The sequence below is a fragment of the Mustelus asterias genome, unplaced genomic scaffold, assembly GCF_964213995.1.
Source record: "Mustelus asterias unplaced genomic scaffold, sMusAst1.hap1.1 HAP1_SCAFFOLD_176, whole genome shotgun sequence".
Classification (NCBI taxonomy): Eukaryota; Metazoa; Chordata; class Chondrichthyes; order Carcharhiniformes; family Triakidae; genus Mustelus; species Mustelus asterias.
Genome location: NW_027590178.1, coordinates 486,996 through 505,015, shown reverse-complemented (window position 1 = coordinate 505,015; position 18,020 = coordinate 486,996). Strand labels below are relative to the sequence as shown.

At 44.5% G+C, this 18,020-nt stretch overlaps 2 protein-coding genes across 2 annotated transcripts in view; both read left to right on the top strand.

Moving 5' to 3' along the window:
• Positions 1–18,020, top strand: part of LOC144485243 (NACHT, LRR and PYD domains-containing protein 3-like) — a 259,102-nt gene that overhangs the window by 46,176 nt on the left and 194,906 nt on the right. The gene's annotated exons all lie outside the window — the stretch shown is intronic.
• The window catches only part of LOC144485241 (uncharacterized), a 71,315-nt gene that overhangs the window by 20,796 nt on the left and 32,499 nt on the right, over positions 1–18,020 (top strand). The window contains exons 4-8 of the mRNA XM_078203457.1: positions 133–304; positions 394–459; positions 3,783–3,880; positions 4,868–5,520; positions 12,141–12,174. Coding sequence (XP_078059583.1) covers positions 133–304; positions 394–459; positions 3,783–3,880; positions 4,868–5,520; positions 12,141–12,174 — 1,023 coding nt within the window. The remainder of the gene's footprint in view (positions 1–132; positions 305–393; positions 460–3,782; positions 3,881–4,867; positions 5,521–12,140; positions 12,175–18,020) is intronic.

Genomic DNA, 18,020 nt, shown 5'->3' with positions numbered 1-18,020 from the left:
TCAGGACCCAGTCCAGGGACTGCCTCCTGTCCTCAAAACACCTGGGAAATCCCTGAACAGATCCTTTCCTTCTCATTCCCAGTGCTTACCTTTCACTCTGTTTTCCAATACGCTCCTTATTATTCTTTACAGAAAGTAAAGGAAATCGCAGACAGTGGGAACCTCGCGGACTGTTCCAAACTTCTCCTAAATCTGGTGATAGAGAAAGGCCCTCGGGCTCTCAGGGTGATGTGGGAATCCTTTGTGGAAATGCACCGTGGGTTACCAAAGTTGGAGAAAATACTGAGAGAATTACCGACACTTGGTACAGTAAAATCGCGCAGTGAATTAACCATTGCAGATTGTTCTGATATTGCACATAGCTGATTTCATGATTGTAATTCCTTTAATCAGGTCCTGATGCATTTGTTCACATGAACATCCCACAAGGATTATCGGAAGTACCCAGTAACCTAAAAGGTAAGTGATGACAGTGAAGATTGCAAACTAATAATTTCACTGCTCAGAGTCTGAATAATTAGTTGTCAGAATTTGGGAATCAGCAAATCGAAGTCTCGGAATCAGGGTTAAATATTGTTTGAATTTGTCGTCCATCCTCATCTGTTCTGCACAGGTTCAAGTTTGCAATTCATACGACCATACACATTAGGAGCAAATGTTGACCCCTCGGTCCCTCTAAACTGCTCCACCATTGATCAAGAAGGCAAATGGGATGTTGGCCTATATCGCAAGGGGAATAGAATATAAAAGCAGAGATGTCTTGCTGCATCTGTACAGGGCATTGGTGAGGCCGCAGCTGGAATACTGTGTGCAGTATTGGTCCCCTTTTGGCCTTGGAGGGAGTGCAGAGAAGGTTCACCAGGTTGATACCAGAGATGAGGGGTGTTGATTGTGAGGAGAGACTGAGCAGATTGGGTTTGTATTCGTTGGAATTTAGAAGGCTGAGGGGGGATCTTATAGAGACCTATAAGATAATGAAGGGGCTGGATAGGGTAGAGATGGAGAGATTCTTTCCACTTAGAAAGGAAACTAGAACGAGAGGGCACAGCCTCAAAATAAAGGGGAGTCAGTTTAGGACAGAGTTGAGGAGGAACTTCTTCTCTCAGAGGGTGGTGAATCTCTGGAATTCTCTGCCCACTGAAGTGGTGGAGGCTACCTCGTTGAATATGTTTAAATCACGGATAGATGGATTCCTGATCGGTAAGGGAATTAGGGGTTATAGGGATCAGGCGGGTAAGTGGTACAGATCCACGTCAGATCAGCCATGATCTTATTGAATGGCGGGGCAGGCTCGAGGGGCTAGATGGCCGACTCCTGCTCCTATTTCATATGTTCTTATGTTCTTATGAACAAGTCCATGGCTGATCGCATCACAACCTTCACACTGCATTCCTGTTTTTCCCAATCATCTTTCGTCTGTTGTGCTTTATATTTTTTCACTTCAGCAACTCTAAATGACCAGAACCTCATTTTCTTGTTCTGTGTATTTTCCACCATAGTCCAGAAATGCTTCGAATGCCTGAACTTCACTGAACCGTTGTCAAGTTTGTTTTTTCAAGTTTATTCTTTAAATAGTTCAAATCCTCAGTTAACTAAAGCATTTAGGGGGATTAGCGGGGGTAAATATGTGGAGTTACGGGAAAGTGCTTGGGTGGGATGTTCTGTTGGAAAGTCGGTACAGACTCGATGGACCTGGTGGCTTCCTTCCCCACTATCAAGGCTCGCCTTGTTAACATGCTCGTAATGTCTCTGTTTTGCAACTCATAAACACCCTTCAACGTGTTCTGAAAGTCAAGTATCGAGAGCTCGGCGTGCCTTTGTGAGGGTGACCATCAAAGCTAATGAGTGCTGCTTATTGTGTTGCTGTTCTAAATTATGAATTACCTTTTTGCATTTGATCACTTTAATTTATTCTTCTTCCTTTTTGGAACAAGTAAATGATATGATGCGGCCCCTTAAATGTTCCTTTACGCTGTTTCATCGGGTCAGAGACAGTATTAAGTTATAGACAACGTTGTAATTATTTTCTCATCATCATTTAAGAAAGATGCATTCAAACGCCATCTCTTTGCAGTAGATTTTTGACCCAGGTCACAAGTCTATGGACTTATGATCAGAGAGAGTTATAGCGAGAATGTCACTGTCAATGATTCTATGAGACTCTGACTCAATTGTAAATAAATAGTCAATGCGAGAGTGACAGCAGTGAGTTTTGGAATAAAATACAAAGTCTCTGTTACTCGGGTGCAGACGCTTCCATATGTCCAGCAGCCCAGATTCAGTAACACGATTGCTCAGTGATTTGCTTATATTGGAGCAGGGGTTTGATGATGCTGAGAGCCAGTCTCCCATTTGGGACAGAACACAATTCGAATCTCACCCAATAAGAACAAGAAGGCAGCTCATCGCCACAATCGCAAAGGCAATCGGCGACGGACAATATATGCTCCCCTAGCCAGTGACATCTGGATCCCAGTAAATGATTTTAAAAAACCTCTCCAATGGACCCTCTCGCACAAACTCTCTTGCACAATTTCTGTCACAATACACTCTCTCTCACACACATACACGCTGTCCCACATACACAGTTATACACATGTTCTCACATACACATTCTCATACTCACTGTCACTCGCGCACACACTCTCACACTCTATCCCTCACAGAGACTCACACACACGCACTCATACACACATTCTCAGACTCATCGTCACTCAGTCACACACAGATTCTCTGTCACATAATCTCTCGCATGGTCTTCCTCTCACATATTTCTCACACACTCTCACAATCTCTTTCTTATGTACACCCACAACACCCTCATTCTTCCTCTCACACGCACTCTCTTCCATACACGCTGTGTGTTTCTCAAACACACATCGATAACTCTGTTTTGCTCTCACATTTTCTCTCTTTATCTTATATCGACATTCTCACTCTCACCGACTCAGTCTCACAATATTATCCTCTCGCCTTTCCTCACGCACACTATCTCCCTCTTCATCGCTTCCTCTGTCATTCTCCCTAACACAGTCTCACAACCTTTATCCCTCAACCTTTCCTCCGTTATTATCGCATTCTGTTTAACACCCACAGTCTCAGGGAATTTTTCACTCTCATGTTCCCTCCCACACGCTCTCTGTCAGTTGTTCTCATTCTCTGTCACTCTCACATAATCTCACACACACTCTCTCGCACACACTCTGCTTCTGTCTTCCTCCATCTCTCTCTCTCTGTGCACTCACTCACACATATATATGCACACACAAACACCCCACTCACGTGCAATAATTGTTCCTCAGGATTCTCGCCCTTTCTCTGCCCTGACCTGAACTCTGCTATTCGCTGTCGTGATACGAGCTCTGTAAGATTCAAATTGAAATAGAAAAGTGGCGTTTTCAACACTTTGCCGCTTGTCCAATCACAGCCTCCTTTCTCCCCATATTTTCTTTATTTGTGGTCTAATTCTGTTACAGGACAAATGACTTAAAAAGAGAAAATTGTGGAGAAACTCTGCAGATCTGCAGAGGCAGAAAGGGAGACCGGTGTTTGGATCAGATTTGACTTCTGCAGAGCTGAGCTGTCCAGCCATATTTATTAGGCTGAATACAAACAGTTCAGTGGCTGAATTTGGCCCATGGGCCATTAGTTGTCAAAGCCAGTTGTACAAAAATCTATGTTGGAACTGAACTAATGCCTGCAATATTTAATGGATTGGTCAATTTTACCGGGATGTTTGTAAAATGCCAATAGAACTAACTTTCTCTCCATTCTTATTGAAGATCTCCAACAGAAACACAAGGAGACACTCCGGGTACAAACTGAAACACTGAGAGTGAACACTATCCTCATAAAGGAGAAGGTTAAGATTTTCCAGCTGGTTGGTCGATACGCTGAGCTCACGATTATTTCCGCTGTTCGAGATCGGACACTTGTCGAACATGAACTGCTGGCAAGAGGCCGAGACCATGAAGAGTGGAGAGAGAAAGATCTCCGGAAAGAACTGGAAAAAATCCGAACTGATCAATTGTTCCAGAGCAGCTTTTCCCAGAGAAAATTCAAATCTGGGAATTCAGCAGCAGTGAGCGGAGTGCCGGGAATTGGAAAAACAACAATGGTACAAAAGATTGTTTATGACTGGGCCACTGGGAAAATATACCCACACTTTCAATTTGTTTTCAATTTTAAATTCCGGGATTTGAACACTATTAACAGTAGAATAAATCTAAGGAATCTGATATTGGATCAGTATCCTTACTTTGGGAATATTCTGGGAGAGCTCTGGAAGAACCCAGAGGCATTGCTGTTTATATTCGATGGTTTGGATGAATTCAAGGACAGTATTGATTTTGCCGACAATCGGAGAAATACAGAACCTCAGTCCATGTGCACAGATCCCGAATGCTGGTGTGAAGTGTCTGACATTGTGTACAGTTTAATACAGCACAAGCTGCTCCCAGGATGTTCAGTGCTAGTGACCAGCCGCCCCACTGCATTACATTTATTGGAAAAGGCTGACATCAGTGTCTGGGCTGAAATCCTGGGATTTGTTGGTGATGAACGGAAGGGATATTTCAACAAGTTTTTTGAAGATCAGACGGTGGCAGCAGCCGTTTTCAAACACGTGGAGGAGAACGAGATCCTGTACACCATGTGTTACAACCCTTCCTACTGCTGGATCCTCGGTCTGTCACTGGGTCCCTTCTTTACACAAAGAGACAGGAAACGGCAGCAAGTTCCCAAGACCATCACCCAACTATATTCCTACTATATTTACAACATTCTGAAAAACCATGGCCGAGAGATTGAAAACCTCCGTGATGTGTTACTGAAGCTTGGTGGGATGGCCTTCACAGGAATCTCCAAGAAGAAGATTGTGTTTAGAGATGGAGATTTGACCAAGTACAAGCTGGAACCTTCCCAGTTCCTGTCTGGATTCCTGGTGGAACTTTTAGAGAGAGATGATTCTGCCCAGAGTGTGGTTTACACATTCCCACACCTCACCATCCAAGAGTTTGCAGCTGCACTCTCACAATTCCTGACTCCAGATCCCGGGGAGATCGGGAAACTCCTCAGTGAAGCCCACAGTGAGGAAGATGGGCGATTTGAGATATTTCTCCGTTTTGTTGCTGGTCTGTCCTCCCCACAGTCAGCTCGACCCCTGGAGGAGTTTCTGGGTCCGTTTCTTCATCAAACAACCTGCCGAGTGATTGACTGGGTGAAGGAGAAGGTTGAAGGGCAGATTGGAGACTCACAGACTGGAACTGGGAAGAGGAAGCTCCTGAACACATTCCACTACCTGTTTGAGTCTCAGAATAAAGCACTGGTTCGGAACACAGTGGGATCTGTGGAAAAACTTTCATTTCGCGGATTGCGACTGACCCCGATTGACTGTGCGGTCCTGTCTCATGTCATTGGACTCTGTGATACAATAAAACACCTCGATCTACAGCAATGCTACATTCAGTGTGAAGGGCTCCAGCGGCTGGGACCCGTTCTGCACAAATGTCAGGATTTGAGGTAACTGTTTGGTCTCAGAGCGGATATTTTCATTGCTGAGAAGCCATTTCCTTTGTTCTAATAAAACAGAGACATGTTCAGTTGAGGAAGTCAAGAGGGAAACAATGTCCAATGGTCACAGAGAAAGCGCGGGAGAATGGCACAAAGTCATAAAGCTCATTTGAGAGCAGCTGCAGATATGATGGGCCGATTGGCCTCCTTCTGAACCTGTAATAAATTTTTAATTCTCTGATAAAACTACAGCGGTTCAAGAAGGCAGATTCTCGTGGGCAAATAGGCATCGGCAATAAACGTTGGCAAAACTAGCGATGATCACGTTCCTTGAGTGAATAAAAGCATTATTGGGATAAATTTTAAATAATTAGAGGTGTAAAGGCCTCGTTACAAAATTTTAAAAAAGGATATTTCACTCTCCCAACAGAAACCATCTGATTATGTATGATGCTGGAAGGAAATTTGTTTCTCTTGTGTTCGGTACAGCTGACAGTTTGTGGCTAATTATTGTCAGGATTATTTTCCTGCACGCTGCCTCTGTTATGTATTATAGTTGGTGTGTGTTTTATCGGGACAGTGTCCTTTTATAAGTCATGTGATAACTGGTAACATCAGTCAGGGTCGCAGTGGAGGTTCAGTCTTGTATTAAACCTCACAGTGTGCAGTTGTGAAAAGAAACCTCCCTTAGGTTACAGCAGCCCACGCTGTTTCTGTTCCATGGTTCTGACTGCAGCCTCATAAAACCTGAATCACTCGCTGTGTTTAAAAAAAATAGCTTTATTCACACTGTATTTGCATCTTTTGCAAATCACTTTAAATCTTGTTGATCCTTGTCCGAGCAGCAACATTTTGATTTGCTCCCTGTTCTCTCCAGCACCATCACTATTTTGAACATTTCTATCAAATGTCCTCTCAGCTTTCTTCCTTCTAAGGTGAACAACCTCTCCTATCGATTCTCGTGTCTGAAGTTTCACATCCTTGTAGCCAATCTTTTAAACATGTTCAGCGCTCTCTCCAATGTGTTCTAAGCCTTCCTAAAGTATGACGCACTGAACTGAGATCTAACTGATGTCTTTTGCAGGTTCAGCACAGCCTCCTTGCTCTTGTACTCTATGCCCCTATTGACAATGTTATGATCCCAGCTGATTTCTGGACAGTCAGGTCGAAGAGCAGAAACCCGGCTCAGTAAATCATAACTTTTATTTATTGTTTTATTATTTAGAAATGTAGATGAACAGAATAACAAGGTAGCCGATTAACTTTTAACAAAAGAATAAAACCTTTGTTAAAAAAATAACTGCAATGCACCACCCCATCTAACTTCACAGATGTCTGCAGATCTGTAAGGATGACACGAGTTACAAAATAGATCTTATGTTTTAATGTTCCCAGTAAGGACACAGTTAATGTAAACCAACAATCCACCTGTGGTTCAGATACACCACTCTCTGAAACTCAGTGACAGATGCCACCCAAAGTAACTTCAGTGGATTCTTCTTCAAATCCCCCCAAATGTTTGTAACAATGTGAGAAAACCCGTCTCACTGGGACTGATGCTTCCGCTCCAGAAGCTCCACTCGAGAAACAAAAAGCAGCTTTTGGAATCTTTTCAATGCTTTCTGTCAGGTGCCTTCACCAAGGATCCCTGTCCAATATTTCAATGTTTCCTTTCATTATTCCTCCATACTCAGCCGTGCCAACAGACACCAGCGCCTCATAGTCTGTATGAAGGTGTCACCAACTTTAGGAATATATCAGATATCTGGATTCTCGTGAGCAAACTTTACAATGTCTGCATCTCGCAGCTCTGTCTTTAACTGGGAACCTCTCTCTGCTCCTCTCTTTAACTTCAGGGAGCAGTCGCTTGTTCAGATTCAGGTTTTTTTTGTCTCTTTGACTTCTGTCTTCCTGGCACTCCTCTTTTCCTCCTTGGTTTCTGACGGTGATTTATCTTGTGGGTCCTGCTTTCTGAGTCCCTGCATTGCCCTGCCTCTCCTGGCAGCCTCTGTGAACTCCATCTCGCTTCTTGGGTTAACTGGTTGCAACTGAAACTCAGTGTTTCTATCATTCATTGTGGACTTCTGAATATAAGCAATCATTTTTTTAACCTCTATAACTCTGACAATGTCGTAAACCTTAAATTAAAATGCAGGGACACAAAAAACCCGCAGGCAGGCAGCTTTGTTTAACACGAAGTGAAATTAAAGTTTTGGCTCTTTCTTAACACACAAGCACAGAAACACAAATTCAACTTAAACTCATGAATTATTATCTGATCCCTACAAACATAAACTATTTCACAGCAGTAAAGCCCAAGATGCTGTATTCTTTATTAACTGCTCCCTACACTTGCCCTGCTAACGGCAATGATCAATGTACATATACGTCCAGTCCCTCTGATCCTGCAATCCATTAACAATTCCACCGATTATTTTATATTCCTTCCTCATGTGCATGTTTCCTGAAAGTATCACCTCACCTGTCTCTGCATTGAACTTAATCTGCCACCTATCTGTACACTCCACTATTGTCCGTTTTTCAGTCCCAAGCTCCCCTCCTCACAGTATCCGATGCCTCAAAGGTTTCTGTGATCAACAAACTTTGAAATTTTCCTCTATACTGCAAATACCTAGATCATTCATATATATCAGGGAAAAGCAAGGATCCCAATACTGACCTCTCGGGTTCTCCACTACCGACATCCTCCAGCCTGAAAAATATCCATTATTCATTGTTCATCCAATTTTGTATCCACGTTGCGACTTTCCCAGTTATTTTATGAGCTTATGCCACAAGTCTGTTGTGTCACTGCATCAGATGATTTTTGAATCTCCATGTCCACCACATCAACAGCAGAACCATCATTGAACCTTTCTGTTGCTTCCTCCAATTAACAGCAATATAAAGCTAGTCGCCAATGGCATTTCTTTTTACCAACCAATGAATTTAGTTTCCTCTGTGTCGCTATTAGATTCACCATTTCCCTTTTGAACTCAGCATGGGCCGGCTCAGAGTAGCTGAATGATCAACTGACCCTCGGACCCTCAGCTAAGTTTAACACTACTGCTCCAGGCTGGAGCCGCAGACTTGACTAAATTGGATTGACCCAGTCTTTTCGGTTGTGGTTACTGCCTCCTGGCCCTCTCTTCATCCACTCCAACAAACTGAGATAGCTGGGAATTAAACCCGTATCAACTGCTTGGAAAGCAACTGTGCTCATTATTATATCACTGTCATTGCATTTAGTGACTCCTGTGGTGTAGGTGCTCCCACAGAGCTGTGAGAAAGAGAGTTCCAGGATTTTGACCCAGTTACTGTGAAGGAACGGTGCTATATTTCCAAGTCAGGATGGTGTGTATCTTGGAAAGAAACTTCCAGGTGGTGATGTTTCCACTCATCTGCTGCCCTTGTCCTTAGGGATAGAAATCACAAGTTTGGAAGGTGCTGTGTAACGAGCCATTGGGAGTTGTTGCACTGCATCTTGTAGATGGTACACACTGCTCGCTCTGTACCTCTGTGGTGGATGGAATGAATGTTGAACGTGGAGTACCAGTCAACAAGCAGAGTTATCCTGGATGGTGGCGAGCTTCCTGAATCTTGAGCTGCACTCATGCAGACAAGTGGATGGTATTTAATTAAATTCCTGACATGTGTCTTGTCGATGGTGGAAATGTATTTGGAAGTCAGGAGGTGAGTTACTTTGTGCAGAGTTCCTGGCCTTTAATCTTCTCTAAAATCCACAGTAATGATATGTCAAGTCTGTTTCTGGCCAATGGTAGCATCGAAGGTGCTGATAGTCAGGATTCAGGTGATGATAATCCCATTGAATGTGAAGGGAGAGTTGATTGTATTCATTCTTGGTGGAGATGGTCATCGCCTGGCACTTGTCAGCCTTCCTTGACTATTGTTCAAGCCTTGCTAAATATGGACAGGTCCTGCATCACTGTCTTGCGGAGTCGAGAATGGTGCTGAACGTTGTGCAGACATCAGCAAACATCTCCACTTCTGACTTTATGATGGATGAAATTTAATTGATGAAGTAGCTGAAGATGGTTGGGACGAGGGCACTTTCCTGAGAACTTCCTGCTGTCATTTCCTGGAGATGAGATGACCCTCTCTTCACACACTCCAACAAACAGAGATATCTGGGAATTAAACCCCTATCAACTGCTTGGAAAGCAACTATGCTCACAATTATATCACTGGAATTGCATTTCGGGACTCCTGTGGTGTAGGTGCACCCACAGTGCTGTGAGAAAGAGAGTTCCAGGATTTTGACCCGGTCACTGTGAAGGAACGGTGATATATTTCCAAGTCAGGATGGTGTGTATCTTGGAAGGGAACTTCCAGGTGGTGATGTTTCCATTCATCTGCTGCCCTTGTCCTTAGGGATAGAAATCACAGACTGGGCAGTGCTGTGTAACGAGCCATGGTGAGTTGTTGCACTGCATCATGCAGATGGTCCAACAACCATAACTAACTTCCTTTGTGCTGGTGTTGCTCCAACCGGCAGATAGGTTTTTTTCTCTCATTTCCATTGACTTCAGTTTTTCTCTGGCTCCTTTTTGCTACATGTGGTCATATTCTGCCATGATGTCAAGGGCAGACACTCTCATCTCACATCCTGAGTTCAGCTCTGCTGTCCGTGTTTACATCAAGGCTGTAATGAGGTAGGGGACTGAGTGACCCTGAGTAAGCACAAGCTCAGAGTCAGCGAGCAGGTCATTGCTAATTAAATGCTGCTTGATAGTCTCGATGACGCCTTCCTCTGTTGGTGATTGAGAGGAGACTGATGGGGTGGTAAATGGACAGATTGGATTTGTTCTCTCCTCCTTTTTGTTTACGGTCATATCTGGGCAATTTCCCACTATTTTAGGTAAACATCAGTGTTGTAGCTCTACTGGAACAGCTTGGCGAGGAACAGAGCAGCTTCTGGAGCAGTAGTCTTCAGTACAGTTACTGGAATATTGTCAAGATCTGTGGTCTTTGCAGTATCCATTATCTTTAGCTATTTCTTGACATCATGTGGAGTGAATCAAATTCTCTGATAAATATCTGTGATGCTGGGGACCTCTGAACGGTTTAGCCACTGAAGTTAGTTACTAATATTTGAGCCATATCTTTTGCACTGATGTATTAGTCGTCTCCGTCATGAGGATGGGATATTTGTGGAGCCTCCTCCTTCTGTTGTTTCATCATCCACTACCATTCACAGCTAAATGTGGCAGGACTGCAGAGCTTACATCTGAGCCGAGGAAACCAGAATTTCCTGAATGAGGAAACCTGCTGCTGGAAAATCTCCAGTCAAACTGTCAGTGATATGAAACCGGGTTTGCGGATAACCCTTTCCCTGGGCGGCACAGTGGTTAGCACTGCTGCTTCACAGCTCCAGGGTCCCGGGTTCGATTCCTGGCTCGGGTCACTGTCTGTGCGGAGTTTGCACATTCTCCTCGTGTCTGCGTGGGTTTCCTCCGGGTGCTCCGGTTTCCTCCCACGGTCCAAAGATGTGCGGGTTAGGTTGATTGGCCAGTTTAAAAATTGCCCCTTAGAGTCCTGAGATGCGTAGATTAGAGGGATTAGCAGGTAAATATGTGGGGGTAGGGTCTGGGTGGGATTGTGGTCGGTGCAGACTCGATGGGCCGAATGGCCTCCTTCTGCACTGTAGGGTTTCTATGATTCTATGATTCAATGTGAGGATCGACTGGAAGTAAGAACTCATGGTAATTCCCGGAGATAGAACACGAGCCAGACCTGCAGAAAATGTAGAGCCTGTTTACTGTGGAATGTAGCGGGAGACACCCCTCCCCTATAAACTCATCAAACAGAAACATTTCAACTTTCTAGTGGGAGAATATTCTTTCCTTGTTGTATAAAATTTAGGGGATGGACCTTAAAGCAACAGTTAGCACAGTTTCACACTTTAACTCGCCCTGAGATATTATACAGATGATACAATGTCAATAGTTAAGAAGCACGGGGAATCCCGAGCGATCCACTCTCTCAGCTTTATCATTTAACCCTCTGTGAAATGTACAATTCTCAGAAAATCCTGGATTTATGTAACAGCAGAAATGATTTGAATTTTTGGAATCTTGGCAGGGTCAGTGAGATTCAGGAGGGTAATTCTGATGATCAGGAAATGAGACCAGAATGTGGGACATGTTTAAACGTTACTTGCTTGTTCACAGGATGTGGGCATCACCTCCTCTAGGGGCCATTAGCAGTGGGAAATAAATGCTGGTCTAGCCAGCAACACCCATATCCCATGGACAATTAAACAAAATATACATTTTGAGAGGTGTAAAAGAGTTAATTGTTCATCATTTTTCAATGCTGACTATTGCCTTTTCCATTCAACAGAAAGGGTTTGATATTATCTAATTTAATATTGTCACATTTATTAGTGCCAAAGCATACCGTACATAGGGAAGGAAAGGAAAGAGTCCAGAATGCAGTGTTACAGTCACAGCTGGGGTGCAGAGAAAGATCAACTTGGATGAGATATAATATCGTAACTTGAATCAGGTCACCACTCGTGCTAAGTTTCTGACACAAAAATAGATCCAGCTATTTTTTCTGCTGAACATTAATCTGAATTTAATGTGTTTCTCACTTTCTCCATTTAGTCTGCATCTCAATAACGTGGGAGATTCAGGAGTGAAACTACTGTCTGCGGCTCTGAGGAATCCAGAATGTAAAATACGGAAACTGGAGTAAGTATCAGACTGTGTGAGATTGTGTTAATAATCAGTGGATGGTCTGACACTGTAAATTATTATCAGTGTCAGTAATAGTGTCATTAATAACCATTCCACATCATTCCTGTCAGTATTCGTGTTAAACACCACGGATTCGCTCTGATTCCTGAAATCTTTCTCTCTCTGATCTCCAGTTTGGAGAGTAACAGCCTCAGATATTCTCACCTCTGCTCTCAGTACAAACCAGTCAGTGATGTGTCTGAACCTGAGTTACAATAAACTGCGAGATTCAGGAGTGAAAGAATTAACTAATCATTTATAATTATTCTCAAATCCATTCATGAAAATAAAAAAGATGGACAAAACAATTAAATGTTTATAGAATTCCCAGATATGGCTGGTCGCATGTTCAATTTAGTTTAATTTGTCATTCAGATTATAGATGTTTATGTCTGTCGGCTTCTCAGTTTGATTAAACATAGAAAACTGCTGTATATCGGTGAGGCAGATTACAAACTACATTGAATTCTGATGAGTTTTATCCCGAGAGATCCACTCTCAAATTTACGTTAAACGGAGCTTAAGGAGCATCTGAAAAGAGAATGCAGAGATGGAGGTGGGGAGGGTTATGAAGAGAATTCCAGAGCTCACAGCCCAGCAGTTCAAGGCACAGCTCAGCTGGCAATGGCAATAATCACAGTGCAGAATAGTCTGAATGATGTCCCTATCAATAATGGACATTGTTTTTAAGAACACAAATAATGATACTAAATATACCATTGCTATCAGTATTCGTGTTATTAAAAACACTACCCGCGATTAGAAGACACAAAATAAGCTTGGGAGCAAAGTTGGAGACCATGAAATAAAAGAGACAAAGGCAGCCTGGATATGAAGTTATCTGAGTGACAGGAAATAGGCAGGAGAGGTGAACTGTACCTTTTCATTTATCGGAAGCTGACAGTGGCTTTCCCCAGCAACCAGTACTGTGTTACTACGACTAATTTTCTTTACATGTACGACCAAATGAGACTTGGGTTTATCTAAAGATGAGATGTGAAGCTCCAGCACACGGCCACCAGACCACAGAGCGGACGCAGCATATGATAGACCGAGCTCAATCACACCAAAACCAATGGATCAGATCAGAGATCTGCTGTCTTGCCATATCCAGTCATAACTAGTGTTAGACATGCCACAAAATGTTGGACATGCCGGTTACATTAGGCGACAAGGTGGCACAGTGGTCAGCACTGCTGCCTCACAGCGCCAGGGACCAGGGTTCAATTCCGGCCTTGGGTGACTTTATGTGTAGAGTTTGCACGTTCTCCCAGTGTCTGTGTGGGTTTCCTCTGGGTGCTCCAATTTTCTCCCACAGTCCAAAGATGTGCAGGTTCGGTTGATTGGCTATGCTAAGTTGTCCCTTGGTATCTCCGGGTGTGTAGGTTACGGGGATTAGTGGGCCATATATGTGGAGTTACAGAGATAGGGCCTGTATATGATATTCTTTCAAAGAATTGGTGAAGACTCGATGGGCCAAAGGGCCTCCTTCTACACTGTGGGAATTCTATGATTCTATAAACATGCACAAGAATTCCATCATTACTGATGAGGGAACCCAGAGCATCAGTGCCATCTTCAGCCAGAAGTGCTGAGTAGAATGATTAATCTCGGCCTCCTCCTGAGGTCCCCAACATGACAGATGACCATTTGATTCACTGCATGTGAGGTAAAGAAATGACTGAACGCGCTGCGTGCTGCAAACTCTGTCAGCCTGGCTGTACCCCAGCAATGGTACTGAAGAATTGTGCTCCATAACTAGCCATTCCCCTGGCCAAGCTGTTCCAGTACAGCTACAACACTGGATCTACCGGACAATGTGGAACAAAGCAGGGCAAATCCAATCTGATGAATTGCTGCTCCATCAGTCTGCTCTTGAACGTCAGAAAAGTGTCATCCTTCCAGTGCCTCATGAACATCACTGCAGGAGTTCCTGAGGGTGATGTCCAAATCCCAACCACCTTCAATTGCTTTATCAATGTCCTGCCTTCCATTATAATGTCAGAAGTGAGGATGCTCACTAATGATTGCACAATGCTCAGTACTGTTCACAATTCCTCAGAGACTGAAGCAGTCCATGTCCATAAACAGCAAGACCTGAACAAAACAGAAAATGCTGGAAAGGCTCAGCATGTCTGACAGCTTCTGTGGAGAGAGAACAGCTAACCCTTCGAATCTGGATGACTCTTCGACAGAGCTAGCGTCTTAAGCTCTGAAGAACTTTCAGGCTTAACCTGATAAATGGCAAGTAATGTTTCACTGCACAAATGCCAGGCAAGGACCATCTCCAACAGACGGAAATCTAACCATATTCCCTTTACATTGAATGGCAGCACCATCGCTGAATCCTCGACCATCAACATCCTGAGTGGTGGGGGCGCACTGGGACCATTGAACAGACACTGAACTGTAAACACTATGGCTCCAAGGGTAGATCACAGTCTGGGAATTCGGAGATGAGGAACTCGCCTCCTGTCTCCCAAACTTTTCCCACCATCTCCGAGGCACAAGTCAGCAGTGTGATGGAATCCGCTCATCTTGCTGGATTGTCTGCAGCTTCAAAAACACTGAAGAAGCTCATCCATGGAAAAGGAGTCCACTGGATCAGCTGGCCATTCACCAAACTAAACATTGGCTGTCTCTACCACTGACGCACAGTGGCAGTATTTTACCACATACAAGGTGGTATGGAGCAGCTCACCAAGGTTCCTGAGCCAGCATCATCCAAACAGGCACTATCCATCACCGAGATGGCCAAGGATATCAGAAGGATGGGACACCAACCAGCTTCAGATTTCTTTCCAAACCACACACCATTCTGACTTGGAATATATTACTTTTCCATCACTGATGCGGGATCGTAATCCCGGATGTCCCTTCCTAGCGGTTTTGTACCAGATGCTCTGCAGAATTTAAGAAGATGGCTCACCACCTCCTTCTCAAGGGCAATTGGGGATGGGCTGCAAGTGTTTGCATTGCCAGTGATACCATCATCCCTTGAAAGAATTAATAAAGACAAGCGCTACCCACTGTAGAGGTGGGTAATTGTGCCTGTGTGTAACCCAAACACAGTCACGGAAGAGAGAAAAAACAGCTGCGACAGGACAAATAGTGTGACCATTGCACAGGCCAGAGGAATTCTAAAGATAGATCTGGTGGAACGATTTAATATACTCAGCGAGGGTCTCAAATGTCCAGGTGTTGTGCTGTGTTCCATACAACCTGGATCTAGAGTGGAGAAGCTTTGAACAAAGTGTGATGCAATACAATGTTGACCAGATGCTTCATGATGAGGAACCCCATGGACCACAGGCCAGGGACATGGGATATGTGTCAGGGAGGATGGAGATTCAGTAATGCAGACATGTTTTCCAAGAACCTTAACTCACACAGCCATTCAGTGTAATAAATCTTCACCATCTCCAGCACTGTTGCTGTTTCTGTGAATGTTTTATAATTTCCCTGGAGCTGTCACGACATGAAACAAAGGTATTGGAATTGTATTGACCTGATTCAGTGCTGTATTTCCCATCTCACATTCCCAGTGAACTGTTAAAGACCCAGTAATATGGTGAAGCATTTTTTTAGTGGTGCTCCATCTCTGAATTTACTCAAAATACAGACATAACAAAGTGACCAGTAATAACAAAGTATAATCCTGTGAAACCCAAGGAAGCAACCCCACCATGACAACCACCGCCATCCCCGCACTTTCCGCTGAGCTGCAGGCAGCATCTTAACCTCTCTCCTCTCCTCTGGGAATTTCGATGACCGTGGCCTTTGTCCTCGGATCTCCTGAGTCCTGGAAGGATCCGGCCAACTGCGGGTCCTCTGCACAGATGCTGGAGTTGTCTCTGTCATCATAGCTTCGTGAGGTGCTTGTGTCACAGTCGGAGCAGAAGGGTACCCACTGCCCACACCAGGGGCATCCTGAGAGGAGCTCCCGAATACTGCAGGCAGCCGCTCCTCTATCCATTCAGGGCAAACTGGACCCTCCCTGCTCAGCTGGGGAGGGCCTGACAGTTACTCCAGGCACATTTTCCCACCCCTCCCACAGCCCGTGTTCCACAGAGCTCATGGAGGTGGTGAGAACATGCAGGTTCATGTGTATTTCCTGTGGGTGATAGGCTGGATGTGACTCTCCATGAAGGTCACCAATCTCTCTGTGGAGGATGCTATTTGTGCTCAGACCTGAGACATGGTAACACTGCTGGCCTGGATTGACTCCTCCATCCTTTGTGTGTGGATACACACAGCCTTTGGAAACTCCACCAAATGTTAAAGTATCCTACGCTGCAGCTCCAGTATCTGCTGCATTGTTAAAGACTCCAGTCACATTTCATCTTCCTGAAGCTGACAATGACCTGTCCTCTCGAGAGTGTGAGTGAACTCAGCTATTGCTGTCTCCATCAGCTGCTCGGGGTGTGTGTGCTCTCCTGTGCTGCCAGATTGTAACCCCTTTGCTAATCGTGAGAGACATTATCTGCTCTGGCGGACGTTATAGAGTATAATGTGACAATCCATCCTCTGACCCCTCCCCATTTTCAGAGCTACACGCCTGTCTCCCGCTCACCGCAGCTGTTGATTTGTGAGAGAGTGAAGAATGTTAGAGGGTAATGCACATTCCAACATGTCCTGCAGACTGTTCCTAACCCAGAGCTCCATGTGACCAATGGAAGACACACAAGCTCCAAGTTATGGACTCAGCAGCAGAGTCTCTCCTGTGCCCATCCATTCACTCACTCACTCTCTCTGGATCCACAACCCATCTCACCATCAGCGATTGCCCACCCAGCCTCCAGGTCTCCCAGCTCCAGCACTGCATCTTCCATTGGGATAAGGATGACACAACCCAGACACTGTCACTCTTGGCTCCTTCTCTGATGGGTGAGTAACAATTGAAATTTATGTTCTTGTAGAAGAGGGCACACAGCGTCAAAGACACACACAAATCTGACGCTAATTTAGACTGCCCATCATGGGACCACCAGGATGGTCACTCAGTGTCGGCAGTGCAGCAGTCTTCTCTGACTGACTCTTTACTCAGAGAGCGGTTGGGGTGTGGAATGGACTGCCTGCTGTCATAGTGAAGTCGGACACTTTAGGAACTTTCAAGCGGTTATTGGATAGGCAGATGGAGCACACTAGAATGATAGGGAGTGGGATAGCTTGATCTTGGTTTTGGACAAAGCTCGGCACAACATCATGGGCCAAAGGATCTGTACTGTGCTGTACTGTTCTATGTCCTATGTTCCATGTAACCCTTCACAGAGAGGCTGACATGTTCCTGAAGATTGATGCTGCTGTCTGGACATTGCCAGTGTCTGGGTGGAGATGTTCTTTCCACAATTTCTCTTTCATCCTTATTCACATATCAGCCTGTAGGCTTAACGCTCACCTTGTCAGAACATATCAGATTATTCATCTTTTGCCTCATTGCAGCCACTGCTCAGACCCTCGGCAGTGTCTATCCAGACTTGCTTGGGTTGATGTGACAGGTCTCCTTCTCCAGTCCTGAGGGAACAGAACCTTCCTCCAAACCGAAATAGCCTTGAGAATTTCCAGGGTAGTGTCAGCGAATTGGGTTTAATCTGCCTTCTGCCATTTCAGCCCTTTGTTCATTAACCAGGGCTCCCTCACTGCTCCCTTCTGAGCCTTTAAAAGTGCTGCTGGCTGCCTTTAAATCTGGTGCCAGCATTGCCTGAATTGTGCTGTCCCCTGCAGCCAGTGGTTAAGCTCTGGAATGCA